Source organism: Enhydra lutris, unplaced genomic scaffold, assembly GCF_002288905.1.
Source record: "Enhydra lutris kenyoni isolate GAN:26980312 unplaced genomic scaffold, ASM228890v2 scaffoldscaffold1, whole genome shotgun sequence".
In the NCBI taxonomy this organism is placed as follows: Eukaryota; Metazoa; Chordata; class Mammalia; order Carnivora; family Mustelidae; genus Enhydra; species Enhydra lutris.
The window spans coordinates 38172864-38195718 of NW_019154085.1; the positions used below are offsets into that span (position 1 = coordinate 38172864).

At 43.3% G+C, this 22855-nt stretch overlaps 1 protein-coding gene across 1 annotated transcript in view; it reads right to left on the bottom strand.

The window, feature by feature from the left end:
• The window catches only part of LOC111143680 (delta/notch like EGF repeat containing), a 311777-nt gene that overhangs the window by 149653 nt on the left and 139269 nt on the right, over positions 1-22855 (bottom strand). Inside the window, exon 4 of the mRNA XM_022497511.1 lies at positions 21574-21740. Within this exon, the coding sequence (XP_022353219.1) occupies positions 21574-21740 (167 nt within the window). The remainder of the gene's footprint in view (positions 1-21573; positions 21741-22855) is intronic.

A 22855-nucleotide genomic window follows, 5' to 3' on the forward strand; every position in this document is an offset into this window, starting at 1 on the left:
TCCCATTGCCCTATGACAGTGGGGGAAGTCAGTCTGAATCCAGAGATGGAGTCTGTGTGGTGAGGGTGTAGAATTGTCCTCTTGGGCCTGGACTCACTACCTCTAAACTCTAACATAAGAGAGAGATGAACTGGCAACTTGTTTAAGCCAATATATTTGAGGTCTCTCTATTGCAACAGATTAGACTGTGTTGTAATCCATGCAGATGTGCAAAGGAATCATACAAACTCCTTCCCCGTGCTGCCTCTGCCCCTTGACTCAGAAGGAATCACCATGTAGCTACTCCTTCACGTTGCAATCTCACGAAATACTAATTCCATCACTTCCCCCTCTCCTTTGTCTTCCTTAGTACTCACAAAGCAGGGTTGACCATGAGAGTGGCTCCTCTATGAGACAGGGGAGGAGTGGGAGAGAACTGAGCACAAGCTTAGGAAAAACACCTAATGTCATTCCTTTTATCATACAGGGTTATACTAAACATGCACATTAACAGGTAGGTATAATCTATCATTTAATTGTAACATTTTATTTATTCTATAGGTGGTGTAAGTTTCACATTACAGAAGTGAGTAACTACCCACAATTTCTACTGATTAACTCCAAATGAGTGCTCCCTAATTAGTGGCTTTACTATTTATACTAACATGAGTAACCAGGCCCAAGTGCCTACATGAGGTTAATGGGAGGTTATACAGGTTCTACCACCAGATGTTCAACTTCTCCCCAGCTCTAAATTTGAGAGAGTTATTTACACCATTCATGCCTCAGATTCTTTCTCTCTGAAAGAGAACTAATAACACTACCTATTTCCTGGACTGGTGGTTATGATTAAAGGTCTTAGTATGGGCAAAGCTCTTAGTGCAGTGCAACTATGTAGTAAGAACTCTGTAAGGCATCTTCATCACCATCACCATCATCACTGCCATCATCATCATCACCATCATCACCACCACCGTCACCATCACCATCATTATCATCACTACCATCACCATCATCATCACCATCACATCACCACCATCATCACCATCACCATCATCAACATCACCACCAATATAACCATCATTACCACCATCACCACCACCACCATCATCATCACCACCAACATCATCACCATCATCACCACCATCATCACCATCATCACTACCACCATAACCACCGTTATCACCGTTATTATCATCATCATCATCACCATCATCATCACTACCATCACATCACCACCATCATCACCATCACCACCACCATCATCATCATCACCACCACCACCATCATCATCATCATCACCATCACCGTCATCATCACCACCACTGTCACAGTCAGTTCAGTGTAGGTTGCTAACGGAATACCATAGGTTGGCTGGTTTAAACAACAAATATTTATTTCTCACAGTTTTGGAAACTGGAAGTCTGAGATCAGAGTGCCAGCATGGTCAGGATCTTGGTGAGGATTCTCTTGCTGGTTTAGAGACAGCTGTCTTTTTTCCATACCCTCAATTGGTCCCTTCCTCTTCTTATAAAGGCACAATCTCATTATGAGGGCTCCATTTTCATGACCTAATCTAACCCTAAACACCTGCCAAAGGCTCCACATCCAAAAATCATTACACTGGGGAGTAGGGTTTCAATATATGAATTTGAAGGGTACACATTCAGTCCATAGCAACCATCACCTCCATCATCACTCCCATCGTCATCATCATCATCATCATCATCATCACCACTCCCTCATCATCACCTCCTCATCATCCTTATCACCACCGCTCCCATCATCATCACTCCCATCATTACGACCATCATCATCATCATCCCCCATCACCACCCCCACCACTACCACCACCATCATCACTATAATCCACAGCAACATCAACAACTAACATCTACTTAAAGTGGGATCCTCAAGGGAACGTACACTTGTGTAAATACACAATATTTCTGAGGAAATACTCTGGGAAAGTATGGTTCCTGAGAAAACAGCAGTGCTGGGATGCAAGCATGTAGGTCATTTAGAGAATCCCCTAACTCAGTTTCTGTGATGTCAAACCTTTTAAATGGAATTTTTTAAAATTATTTCCTACTTTTCAAAATTATTGTTAGAATTTAAAAACAACGCCCAAACAAAAGTACAACACATTCATAATAATGTGACTTTCATTATCTACCCTTTTGAATAATACATGTCTAGGTTCTGCTTTAAAAAGCTAGGCTCTAGGCTACATTTAAAGTTGTAAAAGAAAAATATGTGAATAAATGACATATGGCTACACTTCATAGGATTAAAGATATTTTTTAAAGTATAACCAGCAATTAATATAAGAAACATTTAATTGTATAAAATGGCATAAAAATAGTCAAATTAGAGTCTTTTTTGAAGCAAAATTTACAGCTGGGCCTGTCAAACCTCTCCATGTGCCTATTTCTGGCATTAAGTAATCTTCATTTAGGAGGAAAAAGAAAACTCATTGCATATGAAAACCATGTCCTAATTGGACACATTTTTTAATGCCAGTTCCTGAACACCCATTGGTAGAACATGAAAATTAATTTGCGCTTTCCTTTGAAATTTTGTTGGCTCACACAGAATACACAATTGAAATTCTTCACTTATTTAATCTTTTTCAATGTCTATTCGATTGCCTTTTCATAATCAGTTAGAATTGTATCACTTAATCTTCCATTAGTACAGTTTCAACTCATCAAATACTGGTAAATCAATTGCTAAATTACTATGAAACTCATATACAATTACCCACCACATCCAGTCATTAATACGCAATGAATGCATTCTGATTAATGGCATTACTATGAATGCCAAAATAATTAATCACTTCTCTGTGTTGATGTGAGGGTTTGGGAGACTATAAATGCACAGCTAATTGGGCTGCAGATGACTTTATAAATGCTAGGGAGTCAGGGAACCAGGCCTTCAGATGAGCTAACATAAAAAGCTGTTGATTGACATGTTTGCCTTCCGGGCTGTGGCAAGCGTTGTGCTCACGATCTTTCAACCACCTTTGTTCTATTGCATTCTTTTGCTCTGCTTTGATTCAAAATCCCACATCTAAGTGGCCACCAAGAAGACGGTCTGGTACCTTCAAGGTCATATGAAAGAAGTTACCTGAATTTACAAGTGTTTGGCAAGAGTTCCAATTTGAGATGCGCTTCCTTCTTGAATTATGCATGACATCTTTATCTTCCAGTGCATGTATTATTGTACTAAAAATAAAACTAGCCAATGTATTCCAGTGAAGCCCCAATGGTATGCCATGATTTGAAAGAAAAACAACTGGGAGGGATGGAGAGGTTGACTCAGATTCAGCCTGTCTGGTTGGGCTATTTCTAGCTCCTCTTAGCCCTGTCACCACAGGAACAGTCACACCTCGACCTCAGTCCCCAAGATTCTTAGAGGCAGCCTTGCCTACCTGCTCCACTTTCTGGAGCTCCAGAAAGTTCTCTACCACTCAGCCCCTCTCCTGTCCAGCTCACAAACACCTACAATCAGAATCACCTATAGGGTTTATTTAACAAATGGTTATATTGGCTACAGCCCGACCCAGTAAATCAGAGTATCTAGGGATGTGGTCAAAAACACCCACGGGTGCAGCTACCTGGTATGTTGTCTTAAGGATGACTTTTTTTCTGCCAAGTTAAACTGCATGTATTTCAATAGCAACCATCTGCAGGGTGAATGTGTTTACCAATTCCTTCCCTATAATAGTTCCTTTTTGCATGGCTCTTAATGGGGCCTCCACAGCCTGGTGAGTGTGATCCAGCCTACCTCTCTACCACATCTCTACCTCTCTCGCCCTTGTTCTCTGAGCTCCAGCCTTGAGGCTCTGATGCCATTTCTCTGATATTATGCATTGTCTCCAGCCACAGGGCCTTTGCACATACAGCCTTTTGCCTGGAAGGGTTTCCCCATTGCCTAGTTAATCTTTTAACCTAACTATCTTTCTTCAAGATAGTGATCCCCATGACCCCCAGGGTTATGTCAGATTTTTATTATCAACTAGAATCACGGCACAGTGACTTATTGCAGTGTGCTTATCACACTTGTAATTTTCTTTTTATTTGTGGAATCATTTATTACCTGTTGCTTCACTAAAACATCCAATTCGTGAGGGCAGGGATTTTTATTTGTTTTATTCGCAGCTCTATTGCCAGAGCCAAGCAGGTGCCCAACTCAGCAGGTTCCCAATAAATACTTTGGGGAGGAAAGAAGAGAGGGAGGAAAGGAAGGAGGGAAGACAAGTGAGGGGCTTGAATGTGGCACCAGCAAATATGAGGATACAAGTGGCACCTGGGTGGCTCAGTGGGTTAAGCCCCTGCCTTCAGCTCAGGTCATGATCTCAGGGTCCTGGGATCTAGCCCTGCATCAGGCTTTTTGCTCAGCGGGGAGCCTGCTTCCTCCTCTCTCTCTGCCTGCCTCTCTGCCTACTTGTGATATATCTGTCTCTCTGCCTGCCTCTCTGCCTACTTGTGATCTCTGTCAAATAAATAAATAAAATCTTTTAAAAAAAATATGAGGATATGAGAGGGACAAAGTAGCTAAGAGAAATAAGGAACCCAGAAAAGAATGCTGGTAGTGACAGCAAGAAATTCCTCTGACCTCCAGCTTTAACTAACAGCTTTGGTGGACGGAGTAATCACTACCAGCTCTGACCACGAACCAAAGCGGTTTCAACCTCAGCCAGGAGCTTCCCTGAGCCCAGAGCCCAAACCAACTTAGGTGGCAAGCCTCATTATAAACTCTGCCCTGCTCCAGACCACAAACATCACCACCAGTCCTGCTCTGGGGCTTACCAAGCAAGAATGAATTACACACGGTCCCTGTTCCCAATCAGCTCTCTCTCAAAATCAAGTTAATTCTGTGTCCTGGCAGCTTAATGGGCTGCAAAGGGCTTCCTTTATCTGTCTGGAGCAGATTTTACTTATGCTTCAGTCTTTACAAAAGTCCTGGGAATGCTATCTGATCATCAATTCTTTCTGGGATACTCAATGTAGCAAATTAAAAATCCAAGCCATCTTCTTTACAAAGTTGACTGCCCCCAAATCCTAATCTGACTTTGATTGAACAGATGCCCTTCAGTACTAGAAACTCTAACAGGAATCACAACGTATGAGACAAAGACCCCAAAACAAAGAAACGAAGAATAAGTGATCTGACACATCAAGTGGGTCCTGGCCTTTACTAGCTTCCATTTATTTTTTTAAATTAACTTTATCAAGGGGTAACTTACACGCAATAAGATACAGTGAGTTTTCACAAATGTAAAAACTCTTGTAATTATCACCCAGGTCAAGATATAGAATATGTTTTTCTTTAAGATATATTGATTTAGGGGCATTGGGTGGCTCAGGTCAGGATCTCAGGGTCCTGGGATTGAGCCCCGTGTTGGGCTCCCTGCTCAGCGGGGAGTCTGCTTGAGATTCTCTCTCCCCATGCCCCTCCCCCTGCCTGTGCGTACACAATCTCTCTCTCTTTGTCTCTCTCAAGAAATCAATTTTACTTCTTTATTTGAGAGAAAGAAAGAGCAAGAGAGTGGGGGAAGGGCAGAGGAAGACCCTTCAAGCAGACTCCCCACTGAGCTGGGAGCCGACCTGAAGGTCGATCTCAAGACCCTGAGATCAGGACCTGAGCAAAAACCAAAGGTCAGATGCCTTAACCCTACTGAGCCACCCAGGTGCCCCTACAATATAGTTTTCTTAGTTGAAGTACAGTTGACATACAATATGTTAGCTTCGGGTGTGCAACAAAGTGATTCAATACTTTTATACATTACTCAGTGCTCTCAGTAAGCGTAGTCCCCATCTGTCACCATACAATGCTATTACAATATCATTGACTATATATGTGCTGGGCTTTACATCCCTCTGAGTTGCTTATTTTATTTTATTTTTTTTTAAGATTTTATTTATTTGACAGAGAGAGAGAGATCACAAGTAGGCAGAGAGGCAGGCAGAGAGAGAGAGGGGAGGAAGCAGGCTCCCTGTGGAGCAGAGAGCCTGATGCAGGGCTCGACCCCAGGACTGTGGGATCATGACCTGAGCCGAAGGCAGAGGCTTTAACCCACTGAGCCACCCAGGCACCCGAGTTGCTTATTTTATAACTGCACGTATGTACCTCTTAATGTCTTTCCCTTATTTCACTCATCCCCTCTAACTTCCATATCTAATGCCAACAGTAGACCCCCACCTTGATAAAAGGGTCACCTACCCTCACAGAAGGAGAGCTGGCTTCCTCCCGCATAATGAAGCTTTGGGCTCAGGCATGTTAGTAGGAGCCAAGCATACCTTAACATTCTAAAGGAAATGCTCCTTACAATCCAACCATCCCAGGTGTAAAACGAATATGTCACAGAGATGAAAAGTACAACATAGGGGAGGAGAATCAATAACACTGAAATAGAATCAGTAATACTGAAATAACGTTGTTTGGCAACAGAAAATACACTTATCATGGTGAACACTGCATAAAATACAGAATTGTTGAATCACCAGGATGTGCACCTGAAACTAAGATCACATTGTCTGTTGACTGAAATAATAAACATTTTTTTAAGAAGGGAAAAAGACAATGATCCCATTAGTAGAAAATTAGTTCATGATTTTGCCAGTTGTTTTTATTCATGAATACTAGCTATGTATTATATCCTTCCCATAAACACTCGCATTATTTCCAACTCTAAGGATTGTTTCTTTCCAAACTAATTGTCCAGTTTCATGCCTCCTTACCTGCTCACACGCACCCCCTCCAAGCTATCTACCCTTTAATACTCATCCACCTGTCACGTCCTTGAAATCATATGTGTGCGTATCCACGTCTGTCTCTGTAGGAGCAAGTCTACAATGGATGTGCATCTCGGCCTGTGCACGTACACAAGTGGCCATCCGTGTGTGTGCACACGCATACACACACATGTGTACCGGTGCGTGTATCTACATACGACAGATGGGCAGGTGGAGACACGTGCACCTACGGGTCTCCACAACACAGTCCATAAAATAGAATCAGATCCACAAAACCTAGAGCAAGACTAAACCAAACATTTCAGAAAGCTGTGGTTGTCTTGAGAGAAATGGGTCCGCTCAAATTTCCTGTGTCCCTGGATCTGGGAATCCAGATTCACACCGGATGCTCAGCGGCAGGAGACTCCCTGACCTGCTTCAGCTGGCTGGTTTTTTGGTTGTTTTGTGTAAGTTTGAGTTGGGTTTCTATGCCTATGAAATAACCCCCCTCCGGTTACTTACCGGGAATTCACAATGTATTTAATGTATTCAGTCGATCTGTGTTTACTGGATGCCTGCGTCCCCCAGGCACCACGTCAAGTGGTTGTGATACAAGACGAAACAGGCCAGACTTAGTCTCTTGCTCTCCCCGTGCTTGTATTCTAGCAGGAATATACATACTGTGCATTGGAAAGGGATACGTTCTATGCGGGAAGAGGAGAGCAGAGCAAGGAGGTGTGGGGTACTGGGGCACAGAGGAGAAAGGGAAGAAAGGGGGCTGCTGCTGAATGAGGGGGTGGCCAGGACAGGTGCAAGTAAGCAAGGTCACGGAGCACGTCAGGGAGTGAGCCTGCACGGGCCGGAGGCCGGTGCCAGGGACCAGAGCAGGGAGGACTCCTGGGGAGATCGAGAAATGGTGGAAGTGGTGGGAGCAAGAGAGAAGAGCAGGAGAGCGAGGGGTCCAAGAATGAAGGGACAGACCTATGAGGCCTCGTGGGACTTTCCATCTTGGCTTCTAAGACGTGGCTGAGTCAAACAGGAGACCCTGGGGACTGGGAGCAGACCTGGGGTGTCATTACGGCCCAGCTATGGGGGCAGGCGTAAGAGCAGGGCGGCTGGTCAGGAGGTTCTGGCAATAACCCAGGAGAAAGGCTGGGGGCCAGGTGTAGAGCAGGGCCGTGGAGAGATGCAGTCAGATCCTAGATACGCTGAAGTTGGAGAGAAAGGACTTCATGGTCAATGGATGTGGGGCAGGAAAGATAAAAGTTCAAGAGTGATGCTGAGGTTTGGGGTGTGACTGACTGGCAGGAAGAAACATCTGACCAGAGCTGGGAAGGCCACCCTCAGATTGGCCCTGCCTCTAAGATCTCCAACCTTGAACTTAACCTCTCTGATTCCCTTTTCCTTCTCATGCCCTGCCACCACCATCTTCCTAGTCTCCCCACTCTGCCAGCTGCCTCGCCTTCTCTCCCAGATGCCAACCCAGCGTAAACATCGTCATCCCCCAAAACTCCCCACCCGCCTACTCCTTCTCACTGGGGAGCTTCCTTCATTCCCAGAAGCTTCACTTCTAAGCTCCAAGCCGAGGAGCCCTAGCTCTCCACCTATAGCACAGCCTTCCTCCTGAGCTGGGGTTCTCCGTTTCCAAGGGCCTGCTCAAGGCCACAGACACGGTGAAACTGACTGCAGCTGCTCTTTTCAAAGAAAGGCCTTTCTTCCCAACAGAAATACCTCCCAGCTTGAAACTCCAATATCTAGCACTTCCGACTTTGCCTATCTGTCTCCTTGTTTCCCTGACACACAATCATGTCTGGAGAATCGACCTTCCCAATGTCCCTGGTACCCAGGGTCCTGCTTTCTGCTGCCACCCCTGCCTGACCTTGACCCTTCCTGATCCCACCAAAATCTACTCCACAGCACTCACCGTATGATGCCAGCACCCCTGCCCCTACCTGCCTGTGCTCCTCCTCCTTTATAGTCTGGCTCCCACCTCCTGTCCTCTTCCAAATCTTCCACGGCTCCCTTCTTGAAATCCATGGCTCCAGCCAAACTGGTCTCCCTCCCACATCATCATTCACACCAGTCCTCCTACCCTGAACACCTTTCCCTCTTTCACCTACTCCTCAGTTCAAGGCCAAACTCAAAACATGCAAATCTAAAGCCTGAGCTTTCTGCTTGGTGATTATTCTTCCCTTCTGAGTTCACGTAGCCCTTAAATGACACAATTCATCTGATATTTACTATACATTCTTTTTATCTTCTCATTTACCTCTTTATGTGTTCTTTATCATCTCGAAAGTATTACTAGCTAACAAGAGTAGCAATTGCTTACCATACGAGTATTTACACTCTTCTGACTTCTGCTTCTAAGGGGTAAGGACTCTTGCTTGCTGGGTCAGTTCCCAGGCAAGCTCTTTGCAGTGGAGAACCCCAGGAATGTCCAAGACAGAAGAACTAAAAGCAAACAAACCCAAGAGACTATACTGATCTATAGAACAAAGGGCCAGGAAAGCAAGAACAAAAAGATGGGAAAAGCCTCAAAGCCCAGGTGGGTGTTAGGCTGAGATTTTGGCCAGTAGACATTGAGAGTGGGGGAAGATAATTCCACAAAGCAAGTGCCAAACACATGGAGACTATTAAGAGTGCAGTGAGGAGAGAAGATCAATAATATTTTTGCTGCATGATAGGAATGAATTCTCCCCACTGCTATTCATGTTCTCCCAAAAAGATGAGTAAAGATTCCGTTATTTAAATAAATAAAGATTCTGTTGTTTCAATCCATTATTGGCTACTGGACTGGGTTTGTCTGATGTGTCTTTATCCACAAGGCTAAGCCATGGGACAATGAGAGTTATCTGGGTTACATAATGAGTATGTCCTGCCTGCCTAGCGGCTAAAATCTCTCAAATCCAGGAACTGGGATCTTAGATTTCTTTGTAGCCCCAGTGATGAGCACAGTGCCTTAAAAGCGGTAATTTATCTGGGTGCCTGTGTGGCTCAGTGGGTTAAGCCTCTGCCTTTGGCTCAGGTCATGATCTCAGGGTCCTGGGATCGAGTCCTGCATTGGGCTCTCTGCTCAGCAGGGAGCCTACTTCCTCCTCTCTCTCTGCCTGCCTCTCTGCCTACTTGTGATTTCTGTCAAATAAATAAATAAAAACTTTTTTTAAAAAGTGGTAATTTATTAATAAACATTGGTTGATGGTAAACAGGGATATGGATGGACGAGACGAGGATCCCGATCCTGTTTTTTAACACGATAATGTTCCAGAGGCTGGTATCTATTATTACTGATGTAGCCAAACAGTATTTGTCAGTGTATTTATTTAAAGATATTTTCCATTTGTCTACCGAGCAAATATAACTTTTGTAGGTCAAACTCACAACTATGGCATTAAAAGAGGACGACCATGAGTGTCCTGCTTGTTAGGGGATGTATGTGAATACCGAAAATACCATGGCATTCAAAACCCAAATGTCAGAGAGAGCATTAGAGATGAGAAAGCAAGAGAGTCTTTTTTGAAATGCAATCCTAATTATTTATATTCTTCACCAAAAACTAGACAATTTTCTCCTGCTGATGTGACCTATTTTGGTCCATTTACTTGCTACTCTCGGTTTTAGACCCAAGAGCTCTGTGAAAAACAATTCAACTATTATGATCTTGGGTCAAAGTCAAATGATTACTTCTAAAGCATCCCTGATGGGTTTTCAAAGTATTTGTCTTTTCTGGAAAATCCTTTGCCCCATTCTCAGAGAATAATTCTGACTTCATAAAAAGTCTACGATAAATGGAACTTAAATATCTCCCTTCAGCAAATGGAAATGGGAAAGCAAAAGAATCTGAGAGGAGATGGCAATGGAATCAGGGCTTGCAGCCTTCTGGAATACAAAAGTTCTTTGTAAAACATCCAGCAGGAGAAATGTCACTAGAAACTGACCACGAGGTAGAGATCGTGACAGCAGCAACTGCTCATCATTCCCCATCACCCCATCCGCCATTTTACATGGACTCAGATGTACAAATGCAATAATACAATGAAACTCTCCCATTTACTAGGACTCTGATGAGCAAGTACTTTAAATATCATCTGCTTAAAGAGATTTGTACCGTCTGTGGGTGCCTGGGTGGCTCAGTCGGTTAAGCATCCGCCTTGGGCTCAGGTCATGATCTCAGGGCCCTAGGATTGAGCCCCATGTTGGACTCGTCTCAGTGGGGGGCCTACTTCTCCCTCTCCCTGTGCTGCTCCACCTTTTTGTGCGCTCTCTCTCCCTTTCTGTGTCAATAAATAAATAAAATATTTTCCAAGGGAAAAAGAGAGAGAGAGAGAGAGATTTGTACTGTTCTTTCTCTGGAAACTGTTAATGACCATTTTCCTCCTTTGCGGAGATGGCTAAGCATTCCAGATCACTAAGGAAGTTGCTAAAAGGTGTATCTAAACACAAAGTTGGATCCAGTTAACAGCAACTAGCCACAAGCTGATGCAAGGGCAACAAGACACTATTCCAAAGGTGACCTGGCTATCCTGAGTGAAAACTGGAAGAAAGTGAAGGACAATTTGATAATGTGCATCAAAGTTGTTATTAAAATATACAAACCGTTTGATCCAGCAAATTCTTGATCTGGAAACTTAACCCAAAAAAAATCATCGGAAAAAATACAGAGATGAGGTTATAATAGTGTTTGAAATTCTGTCTTTAAAGGCAGAAGAAATGAAGGAGCTAACTGTTTAACCATAGCATATTGGTTAAATAAATTACAGTACACAGATTCTATAGAACACTATAGAGCCATTAAGAAGGATACGACAGATTTAAAGCTTTTAACACAGAAGAATGTTAGTGATGTGTTAAGTGAAAAAGGCAAAAAAATAAACAGTATACAATGTGTTCCTCTTTCCAAAAGAGTATGAATATTTTTTATATTTATACTATCTATTGTCATAGAGCTTTTTTAATTTTCAAAAGAGAGTAAATTGGAAACTCACCTTTGGGTGAGAGAAAACCGTAGTCCCAGGTTGAGCCCTGAGACTCAATCTCTTTCTTTCTCTTTCCCTCCTTCCCTCCCCTCCCCCCTCCCCCCATTGCAATGGAGAAAAAGAGGTACCTAATAGAGGGGCAGAAATTTGGCTATAAACACGGAAATTCATGACATTATTTTCTTAGTTGAAATTTGCACTGACATAAAGTTAAGAAAAGATGTCACAGGGAACTGGTAAGGCTCTGAGAAGGTGTGTCTCTCTAAGTTAAAAGATAAAAACGCAATTCAATCAAAGTCTATGGATTAGATTCGGGTTAAAACTAATATCAGTTAAGGAATAATGTATTTCTTTTCAGAGTTAATAAGTTGTTTAAAATATAAATATAATTTTCCTTATTACTTAATTTTGTCAAAGTAATCTATAAGTAAAATGACCTACTTCTATTTTTTTAAACAAAAGGCTGAGGGAGAGAAAGAGATAATGGGGCAGAGCGAGGAGGGAGAAAGGGAGAATTTATGGTTACAAAGACATACCTTGAGTTTGCTTCTCGAAACCAAGCCAGTCCCTCCACCTGTTGCCTCAGACCCACACAAGAGAATTACCCCGCAGTCTCTTTGTTCTCCTAAATTCTGAAACTGGTGTTCGAAATCTACAGAACCAGCTTTCTGACTTACAGTCATGCTAAGAGGCATGGACGCTGACTGGTTCTACTCTATCCGATGGTTATCCTTTACTTCCTGATTAGTTTCCAGAATTTGCAAAAGTTATGGTGTGTGAAAGAATGACCTGAGGAGCTTGCAAAAGACTCCGACGTGGAACAGCCAGCTCTGTGGGTAGACCAACAAGCTGCCTGATTCCAGCCTGTCCTGCAGGGTAAGACAAACATCTCGGTCTTCACTCACCTGCCCCGATGCCACCACAGCCGAGGCAACCGAAGCTCCGTGTTGGCTCAGGGAACCTTAGATAGTCACCTCGAGCCATCACGCATGTCCACAATGGAATGTGTTTTTGTTAACAATGCTTAATTTATCACCACAATCAATAGGTACCAATACACAAATGATGCGTATCATGACAATTTTAGGAAAACAAGAGCAAGGCATTGAAGTGCAAAGCCAGCTAACAAAAAATTCTAATATTCATTACCAGTAATAAAAAGAGCAAAAAGAGTAATCATGATTGCTAATAATATAGAAATGTAGTTTCAATTTAAGTAAAATTTAATTTAATAGGACTCTCCCAACTAGACAAATAGGAACTATAAGAACTTTATCCCAATTATGCGATGCAGGGCAGTCTTTTACCTATCCTTATATTTTATATTCGTTCCAACTATTGCTCTTGATTTAAACTTTTCCAAGTTTCTTCTCTGTATTGCAGGGAGTTCAACAGACCATATTCAACTGTGGTTTTAAGGTGACCATGAAAATGTGAGACATTTGCATTTTCTTTGTTAAATCTTAAGGTCTCAGCAAAAGAAGATGTTAATTATTTTATAGCTGGTATCCCTTCCGAATTTTCTTTGACTCTGTTACCCCAGGCCGCCAGAGCAAGACATCCTAGAGGACAAAATATAAAATGTAGCATTCCCAAAAGAATGATGGAAAGTTCTTCCATCTTTCCTTCCTTTTTCTTTTTTGTATTTGAATTTCATATACTTTTAATGTAATAAAGGGGGGAAAGTTTAAATGTCATCAAGGTGCGTTGCAAAACTCTACAAAGAATTCTTAAGATTGACATTCACAGCTGGAAGTTTTCTTCACATGGCATTCACTGAGCAGAATAACTGTTACTTATGAACCAAATGCAATCCCTCAGGTGGGTACCAAATGGCCATCATGGTCCAAGAAGCTATGGTATGGTCCCTTCTCTCTAGAAATTCACAGTCTAATTAAAGATATAAAATCAACATACAAAAAAAAAAAGAGGATAGAGAACATTCAGATGCTACATTGTGTGATGTTGGCTGACAATAGGATTATCAGATGGGAAAGTGAGACTTAGCTGATAAAGCAAAAATGTCATGAGTTAAAAGAAGCAGAAGGAGACAGAGCTGAGGGGGGAAAGATACCAGAGACAAGATGACATAGAGACCAGAACAAACAGGAATGTGCAGGGCTCGGTGAGATGAACATCTGAAAAGGCCAACCAGCAACTTAGACCTCAGGATTCAGAGGCAGAGGTAAAAACAGCCCCACTGAGGGCTGGCATCAGTCCATAAGAACTGGGAAGAACTTCTGGGAATCTTAAAAAGACAGACAGGGTCCAGACCACAGAGACAAAACCTATCAGGGAACAGCAGTCAGACAGGGTGACAGTGGCGAAGGGATTACTCGGGACAGTGGGACCTTAGGCTTGCAAGAAATCAGATTTCACTCAAGAAGCTAGAGTAGGCTCAGTGCCTGTGGGCTTAGAGTGGAAGGTTCCAGCTCACTGTACAAAGGGCCACAGTCCTTGGAAGCCCAGATTTAGATGGCCAGGGGTGTATTGGATTGGGTCCACCTTCACAAACAGGAGCTAGTAAAATATTGCTAGTTGGGGCACCTGGGTGGCTCAGTCAGTTAAGCGTCTGCCTTCAGCTCAGCTCATGATCCCAAGGCCCTGGGACTGAGCCCTGTATCAGGCTCCCTGCCCAGCGGGGAAGCTGCTTCTCCTTCTGCCTCTGCCCCTCCCCTGCTCGTGTGCTCGCGCTTCTCTTTCAAATAAATAAATAAATATAATCTTTTAAAAAAAAATTGTTTGTTTGATAATGACCTCCAGACTCTCTGGAGTCTAAAGAAAGGAAGCCTGAGGGCTTCATGCATGTAAGCAAGGTCTGATTCTGCAAGAAGTGGTAATTTTAGAAACTAGTCTGATAGCAACCTACATATGTGAATGACGAATTATAGCATTTCTGAGAATCAATCCTACTTTACTGGGTCAGAGCTAGGACACAAATACCCATCCTTATTCTAATGGTCTTAAAATACATCACCATCACGAAGGTGTTATCAAGGTACAGTAAAAGAATATACTAAAATTTTAAATGCCCCAATGAATATCTTCTTTCTTTATAGCCTAATTTATTCTATAAGATCTGAGGAGCTCACAGAGAATGCATGCCATTAAATAGTGAGATACTAATTAAAATGGACATCAGAGCCTGGAAAAATACAACTAAAGAGAGTGTGGAAGAGAGATAAGCAGGCCGTAAAATCTTCACAGTTGTAAGAGGCAAATTACCAATTTGGTTCTGCATCTCCCAGTGGCCTTTCCAACAAGTAAGAGGAAAATATATGCCAAGCATCTTTTACTCCACCTGGGAATCCTTCCCTCTGACAAGTCCTGGTCTAGCCCTGGCCTTTTTCTCTTCAAACCCCTTCCCTGTCACCCTGTGTCTTTCAGATGCTGGAGCGATGCAGTCCTTGTGGCCAGGGGCCAGTCACGGAGAGCTGGAAACTAGCCACTAACAACATGGAGAAGCCTAGCAGCGGGAGAGGGGCAGTGCCTGACCTATGTATCGCCTGGCTATTTTCAACACCCAAGAAACAAAAGAATCCATCAAGAAATGGCTGAGATTAAGTAAGATGTCTGTCTAGGAGATCTGATGTCTAAATGACTAAAACAAGTCCATGCAAAAAAAAAAATGCAGGGCAAATTCTGATCACAATGCATGACTTCGGGAAGCTCTCCAGCCAAGCTATGATGTTAAGAAATCTCCTATCCGTCCTTTCCTTTGGAATTTTTCCTGTTTGAATACTGCCCAACATCCTTACCCTAATTGGTGTGGTCCTCATGGTGTCTCCTGTCTTGTTGGGACACATTCCCCCAAAACATTCTCTTCATCAACCTTACAGGATGAAACATCCCAGCTCCTATGGACTTGCTTCCAAAGCTTACTTTTTTTTTTTTCCCAAAGCTTACATTTTAAAGGTCGAGGCTCACAGGAAGAGTTTATCCAGAGAGAGGGGGAGAGCATTCAGGATCAAGAAAAGAGAGCTTTATTGAAGGATTCCAAAGGACCACCTGGAAATTCATGGCAAAGACGAGATGCTTGTTGAAGAGAAACAGAACCCAGGAAATAAAATTCATACCTGGAGCACTTTATAGGAATTTGCTCGCATCCACGATGAGAGGCAGCTGGAGGAAGGGATGGAGTATGTAGGTGACTCTATCACACACATACTGAAATTAAATCCCATCTCCAGGTGTGATGGCCATTAATCAATTTCTAGCACTATCACTAAATTACCTTAATGACACAGACTCCTGTGCCGTCAAAATGCCACACACCACACTCTGTTCATCCAAGGAGACCGCTTTGCCTGTTCTATCTCTTCCTGGCAGTTAGGCGCTCCTTCCTTTGAATCCTGGGCCCCTTTGGCACCTCCCTTGTCTACAGCACTTCTGTCTGTCTTTGTTGCCCCATTCACTCACTCAGAGACCACACCTAAGTCATCTTTACATTTCCAGGCTGGCACAGTGCCTGGGAGATGCGAGGCAGCAATGTGTAGTTTCTAACCTGATGCAGAACTGAGTACTTCCCACAGCCCGGCTGCCTACAACTGTAGGTAAATAAAAGTAGGTTAAGTTTCTTGATACGGGGACAAGGGAAGCCGGTACATTTGCCAAAAGAAACCACACTCAATGAGCAGAGAATGTTGAAAAGCAAATGTATTGTCAGGGGATCACATGCATAGCTTGAAGTGGAGGTTCTAAAATTTGGGGACTTGGATATCTTTGAGAAGCCAGTGAATTCTGGGCTCTGTCCGAAGAAGGCTGCACAAACACATAAAACTCTCCAGTGCAGGAAATGCATGGGATTCTCAAAAAGTGACCTTTGAACCCCATGGCCACCCTAAAATCATGGTCCAACTAAGCCAGATAAGGAACTTCTGCCTAGGAATAAAGCATCAGTTGGTTGTGTATTAAAAATTCTGTAATTTTTTTTAAAGTCAGTATAAACTGTTGGACTACAAAAGACTGTATCTCCAAGGAAATAACATGGTGCCAGGGAGGATAAATCTACCAGGGAAATCTGATCTAAACCCTGAGGCTGGGAAGGGCCATCGCACCAGTGCCACCTTACCAAAGGAAAAGAAAGTTCTCAGCCTTCATTGCACCTGCCAATGTACCATGTTATTCCTCCTTATTTGTCAAGAGAAGAAAATAAAAGAGAATGCACTGCTTGAGAAATCATTTTGCAAGACAAGAATCTTTTTAAGCTGAAAACATAGAATCAAGGCAACTCAAAGTGCTCTGCAGGTCCCAGGAGGCACGAAAGGGTCATAGGCAGAATGGGAAAATTTCTAATCTAGTTAAGACATCTGTTAAAAAGACCTAAAGTCATTATTTCTAGGGTCCTGCAGCTAATTTAGTATCTACATTCCTGACGAAGCCAGCCCAGCTCCTACAAGGACATTGCTATGAGCTAATGCTACATACCACTCACTCCTTTGTGAAGTCAAAGCAGATCTTCAAGCCCTAAGAGCAGCTTTTTAGTAGGTCACAAATGAAATACCACTGTGTGCGGATTAAACATAAAAACGCACTTATTTTTATGAGATAAATTAGATGTTAAAAATGTACTAAAAATTGTAAGAAAGGATGATACAAAGGCAGTCAAAGGTGATAGGGGAAAATCGTGATTTAGAGGCAGGAGAAGAGGAGGGAAGACAGAAAGACAAGTATAAGCAGCTAGACCACCGTCAGGGAAGAACAGAGAAAAGAATGAGCTGCATTGAAACAAAAATAGTCTCAAAGACGAGGAAAGAAACAAAGAACCAGACTGAGGTGACAAGAGATATGGATTATAAAAGAGAGAAGTGTGAAGGAAAAAGCGGGGTTTCTCTGAGCAGGCAGGTGAACAAGAGTATGGGTAAAGCAGACTTGCCCCACCTGGGTTTTCTGATCAAAAGAAGCATGAGAATATTCCAGGGTTGTCTGTGTGTCTGGAAGAATTTATGAGAGTTTAAGAGGATTTAAGAATCCAGGTAGACCAGAATCTGGGGCTGGCCCCTTTTCTCCTAAAGCCTCCAAATCAGGAGAGTTCAAATGAGGTCTTGGAGAGGAACCGATGTGGGGGGCACTGAGGCTTGGAGAAGGTGGGGAAGGGGGCGGCCCAGGTGGGGAGGGGACAGGCAGTGGGTGGACAGAGTTCACCAAGGAGAAGTATTGGGAGGTACACCTAGGGGCAGGTGACCAGAGAAAGAAAAGCCTAGAAAAGGAGTTCAATGGGGCTTTCACCCTGAGGAAATGTTCTCACACAGAGGCCACATAGCAGACGGCTGCCTTGGCCCTCATCCTTGAGAGTGTTTGTCAGAGCAATGTGTCCAAGCAACTCCAAGTAAAAACAAACAAACAAACAAACAAAAATACCTCACATAAGACAGGCAGCTGCTTGTCACAGAAATCCTTCCTATCTGGGGACACAAACCATTGGGCAGATCAATCACTCAGGGGGCTCCCAGGCTCCTTGGCTGCTGGCCACAGAGCAGACAACACTACACGAAGGTCAGTTTAGTCACTGACCTCAAAACAGTGCATAAAGTAGGTAACATAGTTGAAAGAAGCACATTTAGGAAAAGCCGAGGGGATGATGAAGGAGAAGGCAGGAGTGTGGCAAATGGATGACAACACAGGGGGAAAGGGGTTGACGCGCTGAGGCACAGAAGGAAGAGCTACACACTTCATGAAATATTTTATCATTTCTTTCTTTCCATGAAAGAGTATAAATATTCATAAGGCAATGGTAACGAAGGGAAACTGTTTTTAAACATCCAGTGGAGTGTCTCTGAAATAGCTCAAATACAAGGACATCATCATCATCTGGAATACGCAGAACACTCACAGGCTCTTGGCAATAAACTTTTTTTTTTTTTAAGATTTTATTTATTTGTCAGAGAGAGAGAGGGGGAGAGAGCGAGCACAGGCAGACAGAATGGCAGGCAGAGGCAGAGGGAGAAGCAGGCTCTCCGCCAAGCAAGGAGCCCGATGTGGGACTCGATCCCAGGATGCTGAGATCATGACCTGAGCCGAAGGCAGCTGCTTAACCAACTGAGCCACCGAGGCGTCCCTTGGCAATAAACTTTTAAAAAGAATAATTGTTAAAAGCAGGTGACAGTGACCAAGTTCATCTCCCAAAGACACAGAATGGACTCCTCTGCTCTGTTGGGTAGAAGTATTAAAATACCTGTGGTCATTCAGTTCTGTATGGAACCCATCAAGAGGGAAGGGCAGAGAGGGACAGTCAATTCCCCCAAGTGCCTTTCTTTCTAGAAAGGAGCGCAAATGACCAAAATACAGCACCGTAACTCTGGAACTTTACTGTCCCTTTGGTGTGGAAGTTTCCTCCCACCCGCACTGGCCTCCCTTTGTTCATCTGTCAACTGAATGCTGTTATACTCTGCAGAATAGTCTTTTGGTACTGAGCTAAACTGTATTCATGTCTAGAGAGCCCAGTATTGTAAAAAGGAATCATTTTAAGAAGCTGCCTTTTAAAAAAAAATTTAACAAAAGGAGCATTAAACACGTCAATGTAGTAAGCATAAGACTTCCACGATGGCTACAGAAGATAAATCTAGTTTCTTTGAGATAAAAAAGACTTTGTCAAGGAAGTCCTTGTCAGTGTGTGGGTGTAACCAATCTTGAATTGTGAGGAAGCTAGCCATTCTTCCTCAGAAGGAGCTTGTGACAAGACTGTCCCCTACCTTGAGAAAAAATAACACTGAAAGATTGTGAGCTCCAATACAAAGCTACAGAAAACACACTTAAAATTTTCAACTTAGGAAATTTAAAAAGACATCAGATCACATCTTTTTCAAATGGAACATAATGGTTTAGAGAAAGAAAGGATGTTACTCAATATCATTGTCTCCTCGTCATAACCTGAATATAATTTTTGAGAAAAAAAATTCCTTAGCTATTAATATACCAAAATAAATTTTTAAAGATTTTTCCTCTGAGGAGCAATACATTTCAACCCCAGATAAAATTTTTTCCATGAAATTTTTTTATTAGCAAAATGAGCGCAAATTTTATTGGAGTTCATAAAATTCCTCGTATCTCAAGAGCATAAAATTATATCAGTGCTAGAAAATCCGTCTTTATTGATCTCTGTCCTTACCCCCAACCTAAGTCTGAAGTGATAGTCCTGTTACAACCAAACATAATATCGAATGTAAGCTAACATTTTAAATGGATGTCTTCTGGTAACACTAACGACATTTGCAACACTGGTGATAGCACTACATTCTTGCAAATTATTAGCTCCATGTGCCAGGATTTTAATCCACTAAAAAAAGAAAACTTAAAAAATCAATACATAATAAAATTGAAACTATTTACCAAGATATACAAACTATATCCTTGTAGATAAATTATTATAAGAGACAAGGGAAGTAAATAATAGTTACTTGCAAAGTTTGGGGGAGTAAAATTTAGATTTGACTTGGACAATATTACATCATGCTGGTAATCCAATATCCATCAGAACAGACACATACTGGTCTGAAGTTAAACACCTTACCCTCTTTTTCCCATAAGTCCCTTCCCTGCCTTGATTTCTCCATCCAATCCCTGCTCCCCCAAACCCACACCACAGTGGGATTTCCAACAACTGAGAAATGGCCTTCTCATCAGAGAAGCGTTGGTCAAGTAGAAATACAATACAAATTATATAGAACTGGGTATTTCCTTTTATCAGTTTACCTTCATTATGATATTTGCATCAAATACATATCTTAAAGAGTATATCTTGCTGGATACTTTCCATTTAATTTATCAAAATATTTAGGGTATCTCAGGAAAAAACAGAGGAAGTACCCTAAGCAGCCTAGAATCTTCCCAAGTATTTGTAATGTACACTCACACATCCATCATCACACCGAACCCTCACAACACCCCTGAAAGACAAACGTTGTCTCTGCCCCACTCCGGGGGAGGACTGTTGGAATATATGACCAGACAGGAGAAGGTATTAACAGCAGAATGCAGGGGGCTGCTTGGGGGCACAGGACTGGGATGGGTGGAGTCTGAACTTGACCTTGCGTCTCTGAGTTGAGGCTGCTCCAGAAACAAGCTCTAAGAAAGCAGCTGATGATATGGGCCTGCTGGGGGGCCGGAGTTACAAGTTCTAACCACGGAGGGATGAAGACAACACAGGATGCAGTCAGAATGCCAACCAGGGGAAGGTCCTCCGGAAACTGCCCAGGAGCAGCCCTTGGGAGGAGCAGGGGGCAGTGGGTGGGAGTCTCCCTTTATGAAGGCCATTTCTACTCCAGGGCAGAGGAATCTGAAAACAGCTCATTGAGCACGTGGTAGTTTAGGGAAGGATCAACTGTAGATTTACGTATATTTGGGAAAGTGAAAAGTCAAATGCGACCCATGAGGGAACAGAGGGGGTGGGGAAGAGGAACTGCAGAGGGAGCTGGAATCCCCAAGTTACTTGTGAGCTGGAGGCTCAGCTCTAGCAAATGGCTTCCGAGGTGCTATGCCTAGGGCTCTAGGTCAGGCCTAACTCAGGTGAGAACAGGGTTTTTCTAAGAGACCACCATTCAGGGCCTCAAGTTGCCCACAGGTCCTAGAGAAAGCAGACTAGAGTCAAGAAGAAAGCAGACCCGAGGTTTAGGTGCCAAAGGTCCACGCCGCCTTGCCCAGAGCTGGATTTCAGTCTCAGGATTTCAGAGCACGTGCTTTGTTCACACTGAGCCACATGGAAAATATTATCTTAGAAATCAATTTTGATCATAAGCAAAACCTCACCTAAAGTGGAAGGAACAGGGTTGATATCTAGAACGCAGATTATCCGAGCAATATGCCCTCCCTGCCGTCTCTAAACACCATGCCCAGGCTGGGTGAAACCAGATGTGCTTGGGCAGACTGCCATAACTCACCGATGAAGTGGTTGTGTCCCAGGGCGAGCATCTCCTCCAAGAGGACCAGGCCCCCGGGGGCCTGCAGGAGAGTCACACTCCGTCCATCGATGAGGGAGCACTGTTGGAATCCCGTGGCCGTGACTTTCCACAGCAAAATCAGCGAGGCAGTGGCATCTTGCCGAATTCTGGAAACAGGAATGGAGTAAACCAGAAGTTCCTTTCAGAAAAATTCGTCTTAGAACCAGTCCACCGACATTAAAAATAAAAATAAAATGACATGGGCATCCACCAAGGTCTCAGGAAGTTGTGACAAAGGTCTGTGTCCCACTTGCTTTAAAAAAGACCACAAGATCAGGAAGAGATGATCACCTTTGCCTAACAACTGTCATCAGTAATAAAAGGTCTGGAGGGGAGGACGGTGAGGGATGGGGTGGCTGGGGGATGGACATTGGGGAGAGTATATGCTATGGTGAGTGCTGTGAATTATGTAAGACTGATGACTCACAGATCTGTACCCCTGATACAAATCATACATTATAGGTTAATAAAAAATTTTAAAAGGGTATCTTGAGTTCTTTTAGAGACAAATCCTTCTACAGCCACACCATATGTAGTCCTGCTTGAATTTACTCTAAATGTGTCAGGCATCCCCAAAGGGCTGCCCACATGAGCGACAGTGTGTCACGACCCATGCTTTGGGCTTCTCTTGGATTTTTCTTATTTCCCTGGTAAAATCAAAGAATGAGATGCTAGAAAGCAAATCAGCCTTGACCTCAGTTCTCCTTCCCTTGCAACACCATCCCTGCAGGCCAGAGCTCTGGCCACATGGAGCTACGGTACCCCCCCACCCCCAAGCGGTCTCTGTCCCCAGCTTCCAGCCTTTGCCCCCTTGTGAGCCTGGTTCGTGGGCCATTCTGCAAGGCTTAGCCCACAGGTCACCTCTTCTTTGAGACCCTCTTCCCTGATGGTCTTCCAAGCCCCCAGCTTCAGCCCCGGCGCGCAGAGCTCCTGGCTTGCAGTGGGTGTCCAGTCAGGGCTTGCTAATTCATGAATAAATGAATTCATGAATAAATGAAAGTCTCAGGGGCTAGCAATCCTCACAAGTGAATTCAAGGCACCCAGAGCTACTCAGCACTCCCATCTCACTCTGCCTGGGTCAGCCTGCTATGTTTGCCCTGTCCTGCAGCCCAGGAGGGTCTTGAAGAACTTCACGTTTGTTGAGAGGGGGAAAAAACCCGAAAGCCAGCGAGTGGGATAGAAGAGCAGAACTCTTTGGAAAGCTTATGAAAGCCAGATCATA